This window comes from Aquarana catesbeiana, linkage group LG03 (assembly GCF_042186555.1).
Source record: "Aquarana catesbeiana isolate 2022-GZ linkage group LG03, ASM4218655v1, whole genome shotgun sequence".
NCBI classification, from domain to species: Eukaryota; Metazoa; Chordata; class Amphibia; order Anura; family Ranidae; genus Aquarana; species Aquarana catesbeiana.
The window spans coordinates 537,483,126-537,503,157 of NC_133326.1; the positions used below are offsets into that span (position 1 = coordinate 537,483,126).

At 43.2% G+C, this 20,032-nt stretch overlaps 1 protein-coding gene across 2 annotated transcripts in view; it reads left to right on the plus strand.

The window, feature by feature from the left end:
• Window positions 1-20,032, plus strand: part of LOC141132687 (solute carrier organic anion transporter family member 1C1-like) — a 243,090-nt gene that overhangs the window by 101,498 nt on the left and 121,560 nt on the right. For both annotated transcript variants that reach the window (XM_073621402.1, XM_073621405.1), the window contains one exon: window positions 13,325-13,489. In XM_073621402.1, the coding sequence (XP_073477503.1) occupies window positions 13,325-13,489 (165 nt within the window). The remainder of the gene's footprint in view (window positions 1-13,324; window positions 13,490-20,032) is intronic.

Consider the following 20,032-nt stretch of genomic DNA (forward strand, 5'->3'; position numbering starts at 1 on the left):
CGTAACTTATGTATCCATTGCGTTTCACGCTGGAGTACTTTTTTATCAAAATCACCCCCACGAGGGTCGGCATGGACAATGTCGAGGGCTGCAAATTTAAACATCACAGGGTCATACATATGCTTGAAGGCTATGTGATAACACATTGTGGTGTTTAACCTCTTCCCGCCTGCCCTATAGCGGATTGACGTCCGGGAAGTGGTTCTGTTATCCTGACTGGACGTCATATGACGTCCAGCAGGATAACATGCCGCAACACGCCCCCGGGGGCGCGCATCGCGGCGATCGGTGGAGCGGTGTGTCAGTCTGACACACCGCTACACTGATCTTGGTAAAAAGCCTCCGGCGGAGGCTCTTTACCACGTGATCAGCCGTGTCCAATCACGGCTGATCACGCTGTCAATAGGAAGAGCCATTGATCGGCTCTTCCTCACTCGCGTCTGAGAGACGCAAGTAGAGGAGAGCCGATCGGCGGCTCTCCTGGCAGGGGGGGCTGTGCTGATTGTTTATCAGCGCAGCCCCCCCGCAGATCACCACACTGGACCACCAGGGATCGCCACTAGGACCACCAGGGAAGGGGCAACATGTGGATGGCCAGGTATGTACCCCATGGCCATCCACATGTGCCCAGTGTGCCAAATCTGTGCCAATCAGTGCCCACAAATGGGCACTGATTGGCACAATTATGTTGCAGTGATGCCCAGCAATGCCACCCTTAGGGGCATCACTGCAAATAAGCAATGCCATCAGTGCCACCCATCAGTGTCCATTTATGCCACCTGTCAGTGCCCATCCGTGCCCATCAGTGCCCATCTATCAGTGCCCATCTGTGCCCATCTGTGCCAACTATCAGTGCCACCCATAAGTAACCATCAATGCCACCTACGAGTGCCCATCAATGCCACCTATGAGTGTCCATCGGTGCCGCCTATAAGTGCCCATCCATGCAACCTATGAGTGCCCATCAGTGCCGCATACCAGTGCCACCTATCAGTGCCCATCAGTGCCACCTATCAGTGCCCCATCAGTGCCGCCTATCAGTGCCCATCATCAGTGCCCGTCAGTGCCACCTCATCAGTGCCACCTCATCGGTGCCACCTCATCTGTGCCCATCAGTGCCGCCGTATCAGTGCCCGTCAGTGCAGCCATATCAGTGCCCGTCATTGAAGAAGAAAACGTATTTATTTACAAAAAGTTTTAACAGAAACAAAGAAAAATGTGTTTTTTTTCAAAATTTTCGGTCTTTTTTTATTTGTTGCGCAAAAAATAAAAACCGCAGAGGTGATCAAATACCACCAAAAGAAAGCTCTATTTGTGGGAACAAAATGATAAAAAATTTGTTTGGGTACAGTGTAGCATGACCGCGCAATTGTCATTCAAATTGCGACAGCGCTGAAAGGTGAAAATTGGTCTGGACGGGAAGGTGTCTAAGTGCCTGGTATTGAAGTGGTTAAAAGACCATTTGTAGCATAGTATACATGATCTTTAATTCTTCTCCAGAAGGGCCTGATAGTTTTGCCCTATCAAAATAGGGCAAACCCATTTCCCGATTCTCCCCTGAGTATTTTATATATTTTCGAGATACTCCTGACTATACAAACTGGGGAACTTAATAATTTTTCCTTGTCAAAAGAAGTTTATTGAGTATACAATGTTATAAAGATACATAAAGTAAGTTTACAAGGATCTATAAAGTAAGCTCATTGTTTTACAGTAGGGTTTATATAGGTAAATATCATGAAATTTCAAATATTAAACATTGGGTTCACGTAAACCTAAATTAAAGATATATATAATTTCCTTAGTTACTTTTGTAGGTATTTAAATGATTTATACCTACTATACATATTGTTTACAAGTAGAGTGTATATAGGTCAAATAAATTCTGATAATGAGCTTTAATTGTAAGGTGGAGAAAAGGAAAGAGAAAGAAGAAAAAGGGTTGAAAGGTAGAGGTATGGTCCACAAGGTTGTCCCGCTCGTCAGTTTATTATTCTTTTTAGTTCTCTTTGAAGCCTTAGAATGGGTGTCTCTGTAAGTCATTTAATCTGTTACCATGGCAACAGGACAGAGTCATTGAAGTTTGACAGGAACTGTTGTTTTATCCAAGGATGCCAAAGTTTTTCAAATTTTGGAATTAGATTTTGATCGATGGCTACCATCTTAGCATGGGACATTGTATTATTCATTCTGTGAATTGTTTCTGCTAGTACCAATGTAGGAGATTTCCATGCCTTGGCCACTGTTTGTTTTGCAGCCGTTATTAGTTGGATCATTAGTTTGAATTGAGAGAGTGTTAACCATTCCGGTTTTAGATTAAGTAAAGTTAAATATGGATCTAGTTGTATTATTTTTTTAAATATTTTAGATGCAATCATGAAGACTTCCTTCCAGAAGGTTTGGATTACTGGGCACGTCCACCATATGTGTAAATATGTGCCTATTTCTGGGCATCCTCGAAAACAAAGAGCTGAGTTATTAGGTGAATATTTTGCCACTCTAGCGGGTACAAGGTACCAGCGAGTTAGGACTTTATAATTTGTCTCCAGTGCTAAGATGTTGGGTGAAGATGACTTAGATGTGAGCCATATGTTAGACCAGTCCGTGTCTTCTAAAGTTCGTCCCAGGTCCTCCTCCCACCTCTGAACGTAAGAGGGTCTATTAAGATTTGCTACTCCATATAATTGATTATAAAGTGATGAAATTGTACCTTTAGCAAATGGATCTTTTGTACAGATTGATTCAAAAATGGATAATTGGGATAATGGTGTATCCCCCTTTAGGAATGGTGTATAGAAATTTTTGATTTGGAGATATCTAAATATCTAAGAGTTTGGTAGATCATATTTTTCTCTAAGCGATGGGAATGAAAGCAATGATTTAGATGCTATGAAGTCATTTAGTGTCTGAATGCCTGATGTTGTCCAAGCTTTAAAAGAATTTGGGTAGATCCATGCCGGATAAAAGGCCGGATTTCTGATAAAAGAAAGGAGAGGATTGTGTGGAGATTGTAACTGATATTTGGTTTTTAGTTTATCCCAGAGAGATAAGAAGTGTTTAGTTATGGGATTATGAATTTTAAAGCGGTCTTTAGGATCAAGCCATAATAAATTTGATATTAATAGAGGGTCATTTTCTGAAGCCTCTATAAATACCCATAATGGGATTTCCTGTTTTGCATGGTATTTGGACAGACTGGCCAAATGTGCTGCTCTGTAGTAGTTAGTAAAATTAGGGTATCCCAGGCCTCCTTTATTTTTGGGAAGATGTAGTGTGTGTATAGGTATACGTGGTTTAGAAGAGCCCCATATAAACGAAGTTGCTCTTTTTTGTACTATTCTCAAAAAATAGGAAGGAATTGGAATAGGGAGGACTCTGAATAGATAAAGCAATTTGGGTAGAATAGTCATTTTGATTGCATTAATCTTCCCCATCCAGGATAAAGGAAGTTGCGACCATTGTTTTATTAGATTTGTGATCTGTCTTAATACAGGAGGATAATTGGTTGAGAATAAGTCAGAATGAGATGCTGTTAAATGAATTCCAAGATATGGGATTGATTTTTCTGCCCATGTGAATGGGAGTGCAGCCCTAGCCGGGATCAATTCCATGTTTGTGAGTGAAATATTAAGCACTAGGCATTTCTTAGGATTAATCATAAGGCCGGATAGGGCTGCAAATCCATCAAGAGCTGGTATTAAGTTAGGACCAGAGACCTGTGGTGATGATAGAAAAAGTAATATATCGTCTGCAAATATACATAATTTGTGTGTAATACCTCCTACTTCAATGCCAGTTATAGTTTGGTTTGTTCTGATGTATTGGGCCATGGGTTCGAGTATAAGGGCAAATAATAAGGGAGATAATGGGCAACCCTGTCGGGTACCTCTTTCGATATTAAAGGCTTCAGATTTGTATCCAGCATATTTTATATAGGCTTTGGGTTTATTATATAATGCTTTGATCCATGTTAAAAAGTGGGGTCCAAAACCCCATTTTTGTAATGAATATTGCATATATTGCCAGGATACTGTGTCAAATGCCCTCTTAATATCGAGAGATAGAAAACATAAAGGGATTTTCCGTTTTTTAGCAATATGTGCCAATAACACTGCCCTGCGTATATTATCGCCTGCCTGTCTATTTGGCATGAAGCCTACTTGATCTCTATGTATTAATTTTCCTATAATGCTATTGAGGCGTTTTGCTATTATTTTTGCTAATAATTTAATATCGAGGTTTACCAGAGAGATAGGCCGATAATTCACACAGGAAGTATCATCAGAAAGGGTTTTTGGGATCATACAAACAATTGCCATTAGTGTTTCTTGCCGAAAAGAATGTCCATCTAGAAGTTTGTTAAAAGTTTCAGTGAGAATGGGAGAGAGTATTTCTGAGAATGTTTTATAGTATAAAGCCGAGTAGCCGTCTGGGCCTGGTCTTTTGTTAAGTTTTAGGTCTTTTATGGCGTTAGCAACTTCATCTATAGTTATAGGCTCATCCAAACTGCTTTTTTGATTCTGAGATAACTCAGGTAAGGTTATTTTTGAGAAGAAGGATTCAGCCCCTGTAGGATTAAATTCATTGTTTGTCTTGTATAAAGTTGCGAGATGTGAGTGAAATTTATGGACTATTTTAACTGGATTACAAGTGTAAACATTTTTTGATAATTTCAAACGTATTGGTTTGAAAGATTTGTTAGTTGAATTTAATGCCCGAGCCAAATATGTACCTGGTTTGTTTGTATTCATGTAGAAATTGTGTTTGAAGCGTTTGAGGGATTTATCAACTGACTCAGTGAGAAATAGATCGTATTCCAATCTAGATTTTTCCAGATGAGATTTTGTACTCTGAGATGGATTATCTTGAAATGATATGTAGGCTGCATTAAAATTGAGTTCTAGTTTTTTTGCTAGATTTTTGCGTTCCCGTTTAAATAGTGCCATTTGTCTTTGTATTGTACCACGCAAGACAGGCTTATGAGCTTCCCACAGTGTTATTGGGGAGATGTCTGTTGTATTATTAATTGATATGTATTCCTTTAAAGCTTGTTCAATGGCCATCTGATGTAGTGGGTGTTTGAGCATTATGTCCGGTAAGTACCACCTTGGGTCATGCGCTTTTGGTATGGCTGAGGCTATAGTAGTGTATACTGCATTATGGTCAGACCATGGAATCGGAATTATATCTGATGCAATAATTTCTGGTATCATTCCTATTGTTAGAAAAATATGATCTATTCTGGTGAAGGTTTGATGAGGGTGAGAGAAATAAGTGAATTTCTTTTTCATTGGGTTACTTTCTCTCCATGAATCTACCAGATTGTATTTGGAAAGAAGTTGAGAAAAAGGTAATCTAGAGGTTATTTTGGATGGTGTAAAAGGTGATTTATCTAGAAATGGGAGGAGGACCTGGTTCGAATCCCCACACATTATCACTGTTCCTATTTTGTGTGTATTAATCACTTGTAATATATGTGAGAGGAATGGTGTAGGTTGTTTGTTAGGAGCGTAGTAGGAAATCACCGTGATTGCTGTATCCATTATATAACCCATGAGTATCAGGTATCTACCTTCTGGGTCTTTAATTTCTGATGATAAGGTGAATGGTGTGGATCGGTGAAATGCAATTAGAGTTCCCCTTTGCTTGGTACAGGCAGAAGCCGTGTAAATTTGTTGATAAAAAGGAGAAATATATTTTGGAGTAGAATCTTTGGTGAAGTGTGTTTCTTGGAGGCATACTATGTGAGCCTTCTTGTTATGGAAAGTACGGAAGGCTTTGGTCCTTTTTTGAGGGACATTTATTCCCTGAACATTCAGGGAAAGTATATTCAGTGGTGCCATGGCAATAGATCAAATAGTTTTGACTTACTTTTTGTTATGCAGAGCTGACTGCGCAGATCAACCTGTGTGGACTGAAGAGATGAATAGATAGAAAAGAAACCAGTGAATTCTGGAGTAAAGAGTAAACAAAAAACATATGAGATTAGATGATACATTGTATAAATTATTTTTTGCAAGTAATCACAATTTACCCGTGAAAGAGAATAAATATCTCTCTCAGGGGAATAAGTGCCTTCGTCACACTCCCACATAATATGGTTGGGAGAATGAGGAGGGCGAATGGGGGTGCACGGATCTTCCGCTTACAGGAGAGAAGTGCTATGTCAAGACATCAAAATGATGTTTCATTAATTGGAGTGCAGAATATAGTTTTTGTTGAAATTATTTATTCCAGGGTGGTTGTATATGGTTAGTCTTGCCCTAGACTAAATAATTCAGTTAGAAAGGTACTGTTAATAACTTTGGTATTGATGAAGATAGTTTGAATTATTTTGGGATTTTAACCCTTTTAGAGTAAACAATTACATATTTTATTCATATGTAACTGTTTAGATATGTTAACTCATAAAATTGAGGTTGTCTTGCTTCAGATTAGGGAACTTAATAATTTTTCAATCGCTCTCAATTGGCCTTTACCTTTCAATGGCTGTGGTAGTGATTGAACGAAGTGTTGTAGCTGGGCATACCTCCATTTATCCCAAGATTTATTACCCCATTCCTGCATGATTTCTGTGTACGTGCAACACCTACTTCCCTCATTATGTCTTGTAATTGTATCACTTCTTTTTTAGCCCACCTTTTAAAATATAAGTGCTCTTCTTTCCCTGGTTTGAAATAATTAGTGCCTATTAGTGAAATTAATGGTGAATTATAGTCCCAGTGAAACTTCCTACTTAGTCTATCCCAAATCTTAAATGTGTTCCTTGTTAAAGGATTAATATTATATCCTCGCTCACGAAATTGTGACAGAATCCATATCATCTTTTCAATATCAACATTACTTTGTTCTATATTAACCCAACTTTTCCCTTCTTTATTATACAGCCAATCTGCGATTCTGGATATGGAGATCGTTTGATAATACATTATGAAATCTGGTGCTGCCAACCCCCCTTGCTTTTTTCCCTTAGTCAGAATATCGTACGCAATCCTAGGGCGTTTATGTGCCCAAATATACTTTACAACCATAGATTGCAATTTTCTAAAGAAGTCAGGGGGGAGTACAATTGGAATCATCTGAACAGTGTAAATTAACTTTGGCAGGATAAACATTTTAACAGCGTTTATCCTGCCAACCCATGATAAAGCCTTATATCTCATCGTCCCAAGCTGGTCCTTGATCTTATTATGTAGGGGGATATAATTAGCTTTAAACAAATCGCTTGGGGCTGATGTCAACTTTATGCCCAAATACCCCAACTCCCCCCTACATCACATAAAGGGGAATCTGGGTTGGATTGCCTTCTGCTCTTTCATAGAGAGTGTTATATTAAAAAAGCTCTGATTTAGCCTCATTTATTTTAAAATTTGATAATTCACCATAGCGTTTGAATTTCTTCAGTACCATAGGAATTGTTAATCTGGGATTGGAAATATAGCAGAGCAGATCATCCGCAAATGCCACTACTTTATACTCCCTTTCTCCAACCCGGATTCCCCCAATATCTGGGTTCTTTCGAATTGCTGTCAATAAAGGCTCTAGTATCAGAATAAACAGGATTGGGGATAAGGGGCAACCCTGTCTTGTCCCGTTGAATAATTCAAGGGGAGAAGACAGGGTTCCATTGACTCTTATTTTAGCCTTAGCATGGTAATATAGGGAGGAGATCCACCCCATTATCCTCTCCCCGACCCCCAGGTACCTCAGTGTTTCAAACATGAACCCACAGTCAACTTTATCAAAAGCCTTTTCAGCATCAATTGACATAAGGACCTCCAGGGTGCCCTTCCTAATTACTTCCTGGATCAAAAAGATGGACTTCAGGGAATTATCTCTCCCCTCCCTCCCAGGCACCAACCCCACCTGATCATTATGTACCCACCCAGGTAAACAAGCTTTCAACCTATCAGCTAATATTTTGGCAAACATTTTTATATCTGTGTTTAATAACGAGATTGGCCTATAGCTTCCAGGCTCTGCTGGATCTTTCCCTTCTTTCAATATAAGAGTGATGTGGGCCAACAATGACTCCTCTCAGGGCATCTCTTCTACTCCTAAGGCATTAAAATAGTTACACAATTTAGGTACTAAAAATTTGGAGAATTTTTAAAAATATAATATAGAGTATCCATCGGGGCCCGGGCTCTTTCCCAGGGCAGTATTACTTATCGCTCTTTCCACTTCCTCCTGCGAGTTCGGAGCCTCCAAGCACTCTACCTCCTCCTTCTCTGCCCTGGGAAGGTCTAGGCCCCGCAGATATTCCTTCATCCGTTCCCTCCTCCTCTCCCCCTCTTTATGATCCACCTTAAATAGAGAACTATAGTACAAATGGAATATTTTGGCAATGTTGGGGGAGAAAAATTCGAATCCACCCCCTTCATTTCGAATCTTGGGTATAAAAGCTCTATTTTTTTTTTCCTTTACTCTTCTCGCCATCCATTTCCCTGATTTATTGCCACCCATATACTTTTCCCTATTTATGGAATGGAAAGCACATTTCCTTTCTTAATCCAACAACTCATCAAATTCTCTTCTTTTTGCTATCAGTTCTTGCCTCTCAGGGATCCCTCTAGGTCGCTTACCTTGCTTGAGTTCCTGGATTTCCCCATAGAGCGATGTCATCCTTTTCCCCCTCTCTCTCTTTTTCCCCGCTCCAATCCCAATCAAAATCCCCCTTATATAAGCCTTGTGTGATTCCCGAAGGGTAGCCCTAGAAATTTCCATTGTGTCATTGATCTCAAAATACACTTTCAATTCTTGTTCTATTTTACTAACTGTATCCGGATCCTAAATGAGAGAATCATTCAGTTTCCAATTCCTCCCCATTGGAACTGTCCCAGCTATCTCAAGTCTGATTTTAACCAGGGCGTGGTCGGACAAGGTGATGGCTTTCATTTCAGCAGCCTGCAAACCTGGGGCTAACTGGTGTTCTATCAGAATTTAATCAATCCTTGAATATGACTTATGAGCAGGAGAATAATAAGTATAATTCCGCTTCTTTGGGTGGCTGATCCTCCATGCATCCAGTAGCTGAAAATTCATAAGCTATTTTTAAATGCCTCATACCTATGAGCCGTAAATCTAGGGGTACCTCCTGAGGATTCAATACGTGGATCTATGCTCCAATTTAGATCCCCTGCGATCATCAGTTTGCCTTCTTTGAAGGCTTCAAGTTTTTTCAATACTTTCTTCAAAAAATTATCGGGGTCTCTATTTGGGGCATAGATATTTGCTATTGTACACATCATATTAAACAATTTCCCCTTTATAAAGAGATACCTTCCCTCCGGATCATCCAGACGCCCAACTTCTACAAACATCATTGTTTTGCCAAATCCAGTAGCCACCCCCCTAGAGTGTGTTGATCCTGTTTCCCCGTAGAACCACTTTGGAAACTGGTATGACTCTAACCCCCCCCGACATATGCAAAACATAAGTCTCCTGGAGGCATGCCACATTTGCTCCCAAGAACTGCAATTCCTTATTTAATTTATACCTTTTTTTCGCTGTATTTAATCCCCTTACATTATACGTGACCAAATTCACAACCCCCATACCTCACCCTGGTAAGAGCATCCGACCGATCCAAGAAGCCACCACCCTCGAGGAGACACCAAGACAACTACAGGGGTAGGAGAGAGAGAGAGAGAAAAAAAAAACCCAACCCCCATACCCTCCAAAATCCCCCAACCCTTGAACCTCCCCCCTGCCCTCCACCTCCCCACCTCCCCCCATGTCTGGAACAGAGTGCCTACAAAAAGGCTGGGCAGACCCCCCCTTTTGTTCCAATATATGGTCACGGTCGGCATTCTCCCGATGTCACCCCATTGCCATTTGCCCAGTGGGCTCAAGTTCCCGGCCCCTCCAAACGCGCCCCAGCCCTCCCGGCCCCCCCCTCCAACTCCGCTCACCCCAACTCATTGCCTCGAGAGAATGTCACTAATTAGTGCCTCTCCCCCATCACCTCTTTTTCTCCAACGCATCCTCTCCTGAGGGGCTACCGGACCCTCCGCCTCCTCCAGCCGCCGAATGTCCAGCCTGCCACAGAAATCCCCCAAATTCTCCGGAAACCACAGAACCACAGTCCGGCCATTTTATTTCCCCACCAAACAGGCGGGAAACCCCCATTGACAAGGTATCCCGGATGACCTCAGCAACTCTGTAAGGGGTCTTAAAAGTCTCCTTCTAGTTAAAGTCTCAGCTGACAGATCTGTGTAAACCTGCAGCTCTGCCCTTTCATAACTTAGACCTGGCAAATTCCGTGTTTTTTCCATGATTCTGGATTTTTCTTCTGCATAATGGAATCTCACTATCACATCTCTGGGACTTTCAGACCTATGGACAGAATAGTGTGCAATCCTGTGAACTCTATCGAGTTTCAGGGCTCTAACATTTCTCTCTCCAGTAAGGGGTTAAATAATTGCTGTATTATTGTTGTCAAATCCTCATTTTTATATTTCTCCGGGAGCCCTTTAATTTTCAAGTTGTTACGTCGGCTGCGATTCTCTTGATCTTCTATTTTATAAAGGAGGTGTCTATTTGTACTTTGTAGATTTTTAATTTGGTTGCTGATATCCTCAAATCTTCGATCATGATCATCCAATCTGCTCTCAGCCTCCTCCACCCTTCCAAGTACTTGGCCAATATCCGTTCTTACTGCAGCTATATCTACTTTCAGTGAGGCCTCCATTTTTGCTAACATTTCTGCAAGGATCTCTTTAATCTGAGGGACAGTCTCTTGAGTTGATGGCTGCAGATGTCTTTCTCCTGTTAGTTCCTCCTCACCTCCACTTTTCCTTTGAGTCCCCCCCTGAGCCTTACTACTTTCTTGAGGGTTACTTCCATTACTTCTTGGCCTTACAGTCTTCCCCTCTTGCCCCTTTCCAGTTTTATTCTCCTCCACTGCCGTTTTCTGTTTGTTTAACCCTGAGCGCATTGGAGCCCCCTGCGCTTCCTCCACCATGCTGGAATTCGTGGACATATAGCGCTGGATGCCTCCAGGGCTTAAGGCAGCCGGGGCACCTTTATTTGACTTTGTTGAATTCCCCCTCATTGCTAAAACGGCGGGGGGTGAGAGGCCTGGCACCAGATCAGGCACTGGACAGCGGCTGCCGGTCAACTCCATGCTCGCGGCGTCTCAGCATGCCAGCCACGAGCGGAGCAAGGCTGCAGACGGGACCCGGGTATCCGGAGCGCGCCTACGTGTTAACTCCCCGCCCCATCCTGATCCGCTCTATTTCTGCAACAGGTAAAGTAAAGCAGTGTAGTATGGGTCTATATTCATATATAACTTTAGTTATTGAATTTCAAGAAACTTAGTAATAGTTTTAGGGTGATTATATATATAAATGTATGTTTCTGAGCTCACAGATGGTCACATTGGACCATCGGCTTCCAGAACTTTCTGAAGATTTCAGAAGTTAAAGGGTCCCCTGGATTGAATATGCTGTATGTATCTTGCATCGTATCATCTGTAATACATCTTTAATCAAAGCAAAGTTAAACTTTTTATTACATTCTTTGTGTTGTGTGTTTTAATTCTTGCATTTACTGACCACATATCTGAAAGGGTAAATATATGAATGAGCCTATGAATAAATGTAGCACAGAATTTAACCCCTTGTTACAAGCAGTTATTTGGGTCAAACTGTGTAGCATCAACATTACTCTAGTTTACACTCCAATTTTACCTTTAATCTTACCATCTCATCAACAGCATAAGACTCCTTCAGCCAATGAACCCCAGACACTGACTAATTACACGCCACGGGAGCAGAATAAGTAAGAATAACAGTTTCTTACCGTGGCCACTTGTCTGCCCAACTTGAGTTTCGTGTCTCTCTGGCCGGGAGCCCACTGGATCCGAGTCGCAGGCACTATTCTGTTGAATCGGGTTATCAGGCATGTTATAGGTGTGACCGTATAGTTTAGTCCAATCAGCATTCATATCTTCTTAACAGCAAGGGAACAGTTAAGTAGGTGGTTACATTATGTGACTGGCAAAAAAAGAGATTTCAGCAGTATCTGGTCAGTTCAGATTTTTTGGTATGAAAGCCTATTTTGAGCGGCCTTTGAGTCCTTATCAGTAGTCCGTGTCATCACAGACGTTCCTTAGTTTCATTTCTTGGGAAACAAGCCATCTAAGGAGAAAAAAAACAAATCAAGCATATTATAAATTCTTAAAGTAACAATTCTTAAAGTACATATATATAATTCAACATTATCAGACCCCTATGATTCTACTCAAAGGCTATGCTTACGGAAGCCTTTTTTTAATAGTATTGACATGTTCTCGTAATCTTTTTAGATTTTAGTTCCCTAGTGGTTCTACCTACCTACTGCAGGCCACATTCACACTCCAAAAGGTATGTGAAATGTGTGGTCCCACATGTAATGAACCTGGATATTTCATACATTTGTCCTGTGGTCCTAGATAGGAAATGTGTGGTCTTTCTTCTTCCTTTCGTACAGGTTCTACGTTAGGCATTTACCACACCTAAAAAGGCAGCCCTCACCCACCTAAGAAAATGCGTTGCATGACCGCGCAATTGTCATTTAAAGTGCGGCGGCGCTGATAGCTGAAAATTGGCCTGGGCAGGAAGGAGGTGAAAGTGCCTGGTATTGAAGTGGTTAATGAAAATGGAAAACTAGACAGAGAGAGTAAATCTCCCTAACTGGGGCACAGACAGCAATCAAAACCTAATAGGGTTCTTATCCCTCTCCACTTTATCCAGAATTAAACAAAAAGTTTTGCCTTTAGTTAACCTTCAAACTACTTGCTAGGGGACATAGAACAGTAGCTTGGTGTTGGGCATTAAAGGGGTTGTAAAGGCAGAAGGTGCATTCTATGCATTAAGATAAAAAGCCATCTGTGTGCAGCAGCCCCCTCTCAGACCCCCAAACACTTACCCAAGGTCCCTCTCTGTCCAGCGATGTCCATGATTGTCTCAGCCGTCCGAGATTCTCCCACCTGATTGGCTGAGACACAGCTGCGGCGCCATTGGCTGCCACTGCTGTCAATCAAAGTCAGCTAGCCAATCGGGGGAGAGAGGGGATGGGGCCGGGACAGGGCTTCATGTCTGAATGGACATACTGAGCTGTGACTAGCTCGGGTGCCCCCATAGCAAGCTGCTTGCTGTGGAGGCATGCAACAGGAGGGAGGGGCCAGGGTCACAGAAGAGGGACCCGAGAAGAGGAGGATCCGGGTTGCTCTGTGCAAATCCACTGCAATAAAGTAGGCAAGTATGACATGTTTTTTATTTTTATATGAAAAAAACAAGACTTTACAATCACTTTAACCCTTTGTGTGTCTTCCTTCCAGGATTCCTCCTGGCACTGAAAGAGCTGGCATGTAACCGTCTGTATATATTGCTGATGGGCTTTACATTGCTGCAAGTAAACAGCTTCATCGGCTTTATAACGTACAACCCAAAATACATGGAGCAGCAGTATGGACAGTCCATCTCCAGATCTAATTTCATCACCGGTGAGTCCCAAATCATGCAGTTGCATGCCCCATAATATGGCACTAATACATGAAGGATATGGAACTAAGTTAAGTCACATGGTATAATATTGATTGAATGTGAATAATGATGTTAAAAATCACATTGAAAGTGTTTAGCTATATCTGTTCGCTAAGTGCAAAAAAATACCTGTTGACCTGCTGAAAATCTTATTAGCTGAAACTTTGTTTTTTTCTACCCGTGCTGACTGTTTAATTACATTGTTCACAGCTTTCTCTGTGGACTCTAACACATCTCCGTTCTATGTTATGAAAATGAGGAAAGGGGAGGTGTTCTGTAGTCCTCTCCTAGGGTGACAACATTGCTCCTCCATCGATACAGTACAGCTAGTGAGCGCTGTCACCCTAATGCCGCGTACACACGACCGGTTTTTCCATCAGAATAAACTCTGACGGTTTTTCTGTCAGAGTTCCGATGGAGTTTCGCTGAAACAGACTTGCGTACACACGATCACACCAAAGTCCGATCATTTAGAACGGGGTGACGTACAACATGTACAACGGGACTAGAAAAAGGAGGTTAAATAGCCAATAGCTGGCTTGCGTAGTTTTTGATCCGTCGGAATAGCATACAGACGAATGGTTTTCCCGATAGGAATTGATTCCGTTGGAAAGATTTAGAACATGTTCTGTTTCTAGGTCCATCAGAATTTTCGAAAGAAAAAGTCAGATGAAGCCCACACACGATCGAAATATCCGATAAAATGATTCCGTCTGACCTTTTCTGCCAGAAAGTCTGGTCGTGTGTTCGCGGCATAAGACAGGAAGTGTGTTACTGGCAGGATAACCAAGGGAAGATGAAGGAAAATGTCTAAAAAAGAAAACTATTGCAGCCCCAACATCCATGGACTGGTAAACATCTACATCAATATAATTCTGTTCTTGTGTTTAGACTTGGTTTGAATATTGTTTTTGTCTCTCCTTTACCTTGGTGTCTTGTAGCACTTTCATTTAGATGTGTGTGTTGCCTTATCTCTCAATCTTGTATATCGGTTCATCAGCTGGAACTTCTTGAGTCTTGGAAAAATCTTCATCAGAAGTAATCATCTCCTTTATCGGCAGTAGTCCTTTCCATTACCAAATGCAGTCATATATTTTAGCAGAAGTAGTCCTCTCCTATATTAAGAAATACTACTCCTCCTATATCAGAAGTAGGCATCTCCTTTATTAGTAGTCCTCTCCCTTATTAGAAATAATCCTCTCTGGCAGTAGTCCTCTCCTATCTCAGAAGTAGTCCTCACCTTTATCAGAAGTGGTCTTCTCCTTTTTTATAAGTAGTCATCACCTTCATTAGAAGTAGTCCTCTCACGTATTAGAGCTAGTCCTCTCCTTTACTGGCAGTTGCCCTCTCCTATAAGAAGTACTCCTCTCCTATATCAGAAGTAGGGATGGGCCCGATGTTCAAGTCGAACGTAACTTCAACTCGAACATTGGGTGTTTGTTTATTGCAGAACAAACAAACATATGGGGCGTTCGGGGCAAATTTGAGTGCCGTGGAGCACCCCATAATGCACTTTCGAAATCAGGGGACCCCAAAGCACCCTTCCCATGTGGCCTGGTATGGTTCAGGAGGCTCACTCGCCCCCCCCCCCCCCCATTCTGTCCTCCTGGCTGCATGCTCGGATAAGGGTCTAGTATGGATTTTGGGGGGCCCCATGCGAGCAATTTTAAATAAAATGTTCTTTTTCGTACATCACGGGACACAGAGCCACAGTATTTACTGAATGGGTTATATAGGCACCTCTAGGTGATAGAAACTGGCACACCCTAGACAGGAAGTTTAGCTCCCTATATAACCCTACCCTTACTGGGATTACCTCAGCTTTTTCACCAGTGTCTAAGGTGTTGGTCACGAGTAAAGATGTGCTGTGCTGAGCTCCGCTGAAGAAATCTTTGCTGGGGCAAGCCATGCAATTGGATCCATTCAAAATGTTTTTTCTAGGCCGAATTGAATTGTACCCGGGCCTCGTGTCCGAAGAAACGAGGTTTTGCCTGTAACGCTTCTCTTTTTAGAGAGCTGGACCCTGGGATCCAGTGTATGGTTTTTTTCAGCCATATTTTCCTGGCAGGGTGCTTTACAGGCCCAGGAGTGTGGATCCCCCAATAACAAGGGGCCCCCGTTCCTGAAGGTTTTTTAAAGGAGCCAACCATGAGTGGTGAAGATTGGGTCTGTATGGTTTACCACAGAACCCTGCAGCCGGATAAGGAAAGGGAGATTCCTAAGGAATTTTTCTAATTCTTGTGGGTTTTCTCCTTTAAGTAAATGTTGCTATGCCTAAAGTCGCCCCCAGGGGCTTTCAAGAGCACGTACCTGTTCCATACTTGTCAGTCTTGCTCTGTGTCACAAGATGCACGCTTCCTCCGAGCCAAAGCTCCAGGTAGGTTGTGGGAAGGGGTTTTTTTTCTTTTCAGGAATGCCTCCCCACAGCTTTCCTTCCAGGCTAGAGGCCATAGGTTGGTCGGCGACTCTCCATCCACCTGCCCTCCTCTCTCCTCCGACCCAGCCCCCCCTCCACGTGAGATCCGGTCGGATCAGAGCCCCTGCTTGTGTGGGAAAGCAGTCTTTTTTTAAAAAAGATGAGGGGGGGCGGAAGGAGTGGTCGGAGGAGGGGGCGGAGCATCGGCGTGGTTCAACGTCCACAAAGCGGACCATGCATAGCTATAAAGGTTCACTTTTTGCAGGTGCACACAGCTAAAGGAGGGACACAGAGCAGATGGATGGCATGTGAGTGTGGGTGACACAGGCATTCCCAGGCACATTTACTTAACATCAGACTGAGCCTTGATTGCAGTGGCAGTTGCTGAACTATTTTGCTCAGCAGTGGGTGCATTTTTGGTAGTACCTCTGCATTTGTGCTTAGCACTATGGGCAGAAGGGGAGGTACAAATACCCCGAAAAATAAGGGCTCAAAGGGATCTCCCTCGGGGTTTGAGGACCCCCTCTCTGCAACGCCATCTCCCCCTGAAAGACCTAGGGAGGCTGGTCAGAGTGAGCCGTCGGGGTAGGGGCTGCAACTGCTTCTGGCATTTCAGCCCCTGTATATATTACTCAGGAGGTTTTTTTTTTCCTCAGCCATAAGTGGATTAGAGGAAAAGATTAGTGGCCTTAATTGCATCTTCACAAAATGGAAGAAAACGCATTAGGTCCCCTTCTACCACCCAGGGCCCTCAAACAGAGGAACTCTGGGAAAAGGGAGAGGAATCCCCCTCAGGGGACCGGGAAGAGACTGATGACTCCGCTTCTGAGGAATCAAGTGGGGAAGGACCCTCTTCAGCTTCACAGGCTGAGAAATTGCTGGTGCATTCTCTTACTGAAATGGTCCGCACCACATTTAAAGTGGAGGGCCACCCTAAAAAAAAAAAATTGCACCAATAATCTTAAAAAAAAAAAAAAAAACGTGAAAAAAAAAAAAAATTTACTTACCTGAAACCCTTGTTGCTAGGCAGTCTTCCTAATCTGCCTCTTCCTATTCCGCGGCGTGTCCTGCTTCTCGGTGAGCGGCCCCGTTGCCTTCTGGGAACTGTGTGTGTTCCCAGAAAACCATTCACAGAGCGTCGCTCTGCTCGCGCGTGCGCAGTAGGAAACTGGCAGTGAAGCCGCAAGGCTCCACTGCCTGTTTCCCTTACTTAGGATGCCGGTGCAAGGACCCGAGAGCCGAGGGATGGGTCGGCCTTGGGCGGCCGACATCGCGGGCACCCAGGACAGGTAAGTCTACTTATTTAAAGTCAGCAGCTACAGTGTTTGTAGCTGCTGACTTTAAAAAAAAAATTATCCTGGCTGGATAACTGAGTCAGTTGAAAAGCCCACTTATTCTTTGGGTTCACTGAGTCCTCCTCACGCTGTGCATGCTTTTCCTGTTCATTCATTGCTGGAAAAGCTTATTTATTGTGAGTGGGATCACCCAGTTAAACATTTTTTCCCTCCTAAAAAGTTTTCAACGCTTTATCCTATGGAGGAAAAATTTACAAAGATGTGGGGTATGCCAGCAATTGATGCTGCTATATGCCCTGTAAGTTAAAGTTTGACTTGTCCTGTTGACAACGCTCAAATGCTTAGGGATCCAACCGATAAAAAGTTGGAATACCTGTTAAAAAACATTTTTTCCTTGGCAGGTTCAGTAGCTCAACCTGCAGTGGCGGCAATTGGGGTATGTCAATCCTTGAGAGACCACTTGAAACAGGTGCTCAAGGTTTTCCCTGAACAGCAGGCCCAGGAGTTAGCCGAGCTGCCAGCGGCTTTGTGTTTTGCAGTTGACGCAATCAGAGATTCTATCCTTCAGACCTCTGCCTTTACGCTTGGGTTGGTGCATATGTGTAGAATGTTATGGTTGAAAAATTGGTCAGCTGAAATGCCATATAAAAAGCTCCTGGCTGGGTTTCCCTTTTGTGGTGTAAGGCTGTTTGGGGATGATTTGGACAATTATATCCAAAAGATTTCAAGTGGGAAAAGTACCCTTTTGCCAGTTAAGAAAAGGAGTAAACGTCCCTCATTTAAACAGGCTCGTTCTCCAGTGCCAGGGGCATCTGCCTCCAGTCGCGACGGCCTCCACTGTCAGGTTCAAGAGGTAAAACTCAGAGTCCACCCCAGGGACAAAAGAAGTCCTGGGGGAGGAAACCTACAAGACAGAACGCTAAAGCCTCTTTATGAAGGGGCGCCCCCGCACGTTCAAGTGGGGGGAAGACTGCTACAGTTCTCAAAGGTCTGGCAGGAGGATTTTCAGGACAGATGGTTGGTCTCCACAATAACTCTAGGTTACAAACTAGAGTTCCGAGAATTCCCATCTCCTTGTTTCCTCAGATCAAATTTCCTTAAAGACCCAGAGAAAAAGAAGTCTCTCCTTCAAGTGTTAGACTGACTTTTGTCGCAAAAAGTGATCATGGTGGTTCCCATGGAAGAGCAGGGGTTGGGGTTTTATTCAAACCTTTTCACAGTGCCAAAACCAAATGGAGATGTCAGACCCATTTTAGATCTCAAAGATCACAAAAATGTGATCTTTTCGCATGGAATCAATCCGATCGGTAGTCTAGATCCTACAAGGAGGAGAACTTCTGACATCAATCGATATCAAGGATGCATACCTGCATGTACCTATTTTCCCCACTCAACTGAAATATCTGTGTTTCAAAGTGGAAAAACTTCATTTTCAGTTTGTAGCTCCACCTTTCGGTCTAGCTACTGCACCTCGGGTGTTTACAAAGGTCCTGGCCCCTCCTCTGGCCAGATTAAGGGCCAAGGGTATAATGATTATAGCTTACCTAGACGACCTGCTCTTAATATACCGGTCGGTAGCCCGCTTAGACCAAAGCTTGGTCACCACAGTCAACTACCTGGAATATCTAGGTTGGGTCCTTAACCTAGAGAAGTCTTCTTTAAAACCAGTAAGAAGACTAGAGTACTTGGGTCTGGTTATAGATACAACCCAGAAGAGGGTGTTTTTACCCCAGGCATAAATCAGCGCCATAAAGGAGCTGGTTCAGGTAGCCAGGGTGAAGAAGGGTCCTTCTATTCGCCTTTGTATGAGGTTGTTGGATAAGATGGTAGCTTCATTTGAAGCGGTTCCCTATGCTCAGTTTCATTTGAGACTGCTGCAAAACAGTATCCTGTCTGCCTGGAACAAGAAAGTCCAGGCGCTAGATTTTCTGATGCGTTTGTCGCCAATAGTGCGTCAGAGCCTCAGTTGGTGGTTGGTACCCGAGAATCTGCGGAAAGAGAAATCCTTCTTACCAGTTACCTGGAAGGTGGTAACAGATGCCAGCCTTTCGGGTTGGGGAGCAGTTTTGGAAGAGACGACTGTCCAAGGGAAATGGTCCAAAATCGAGAGGACCTTACCCATCAACATTCTAGAGATTCGGGCAGCGTACCTAGCCCTAAAGGCCTGGACATTCAGGTTGCAGGGTTGTCCTGTCAGAATCCAATCCGACAATGCCACAGCAGTGGCTTATATCAATCAACAAGGGGGCACCAGAAATCGTGCAACCCAGGGAGAAGTAAACCATATCCTAACCTGGGCAGAAAAACATGTGCCGTGCATATCGGCAATCTTCATTCCAGGGGTACAGAACTGGCAGACGGACTACTTAAGTCGCCAGCAGTTGTTCCTGGGGGAATGGTCTCTTCACCCCGACATCTTCCTGGCTATATGCCAAAGATAGGGGATCCCGGACGTAGATCTGTTCCAGGTTCAACAACAAGATCAACAACTTTGTGTCAAGAACAAGGGATCCACTTGCATACGGGACAGATGCGTTGGTGACCCAGTGGGATCAGTTCTCACTGATTTATGCATTCCCTCCTATTCTGCTGCTACCACGACTTCTTCGCAGGATCAAGCAGGAAAATAATTATGTGCTTCTGGTGGTCCCAGCGTGGCCCAGAAGATCTTGGTATGCAGAAATAGTAAAGATGGCGATAGGTCCCCTTGGACACATCCAGACCTGCTATCGCAGGGACCAGTGTTCCATCCTACCTTACAAACGCTAAATTTAATGGTGTGGCTATTGAAA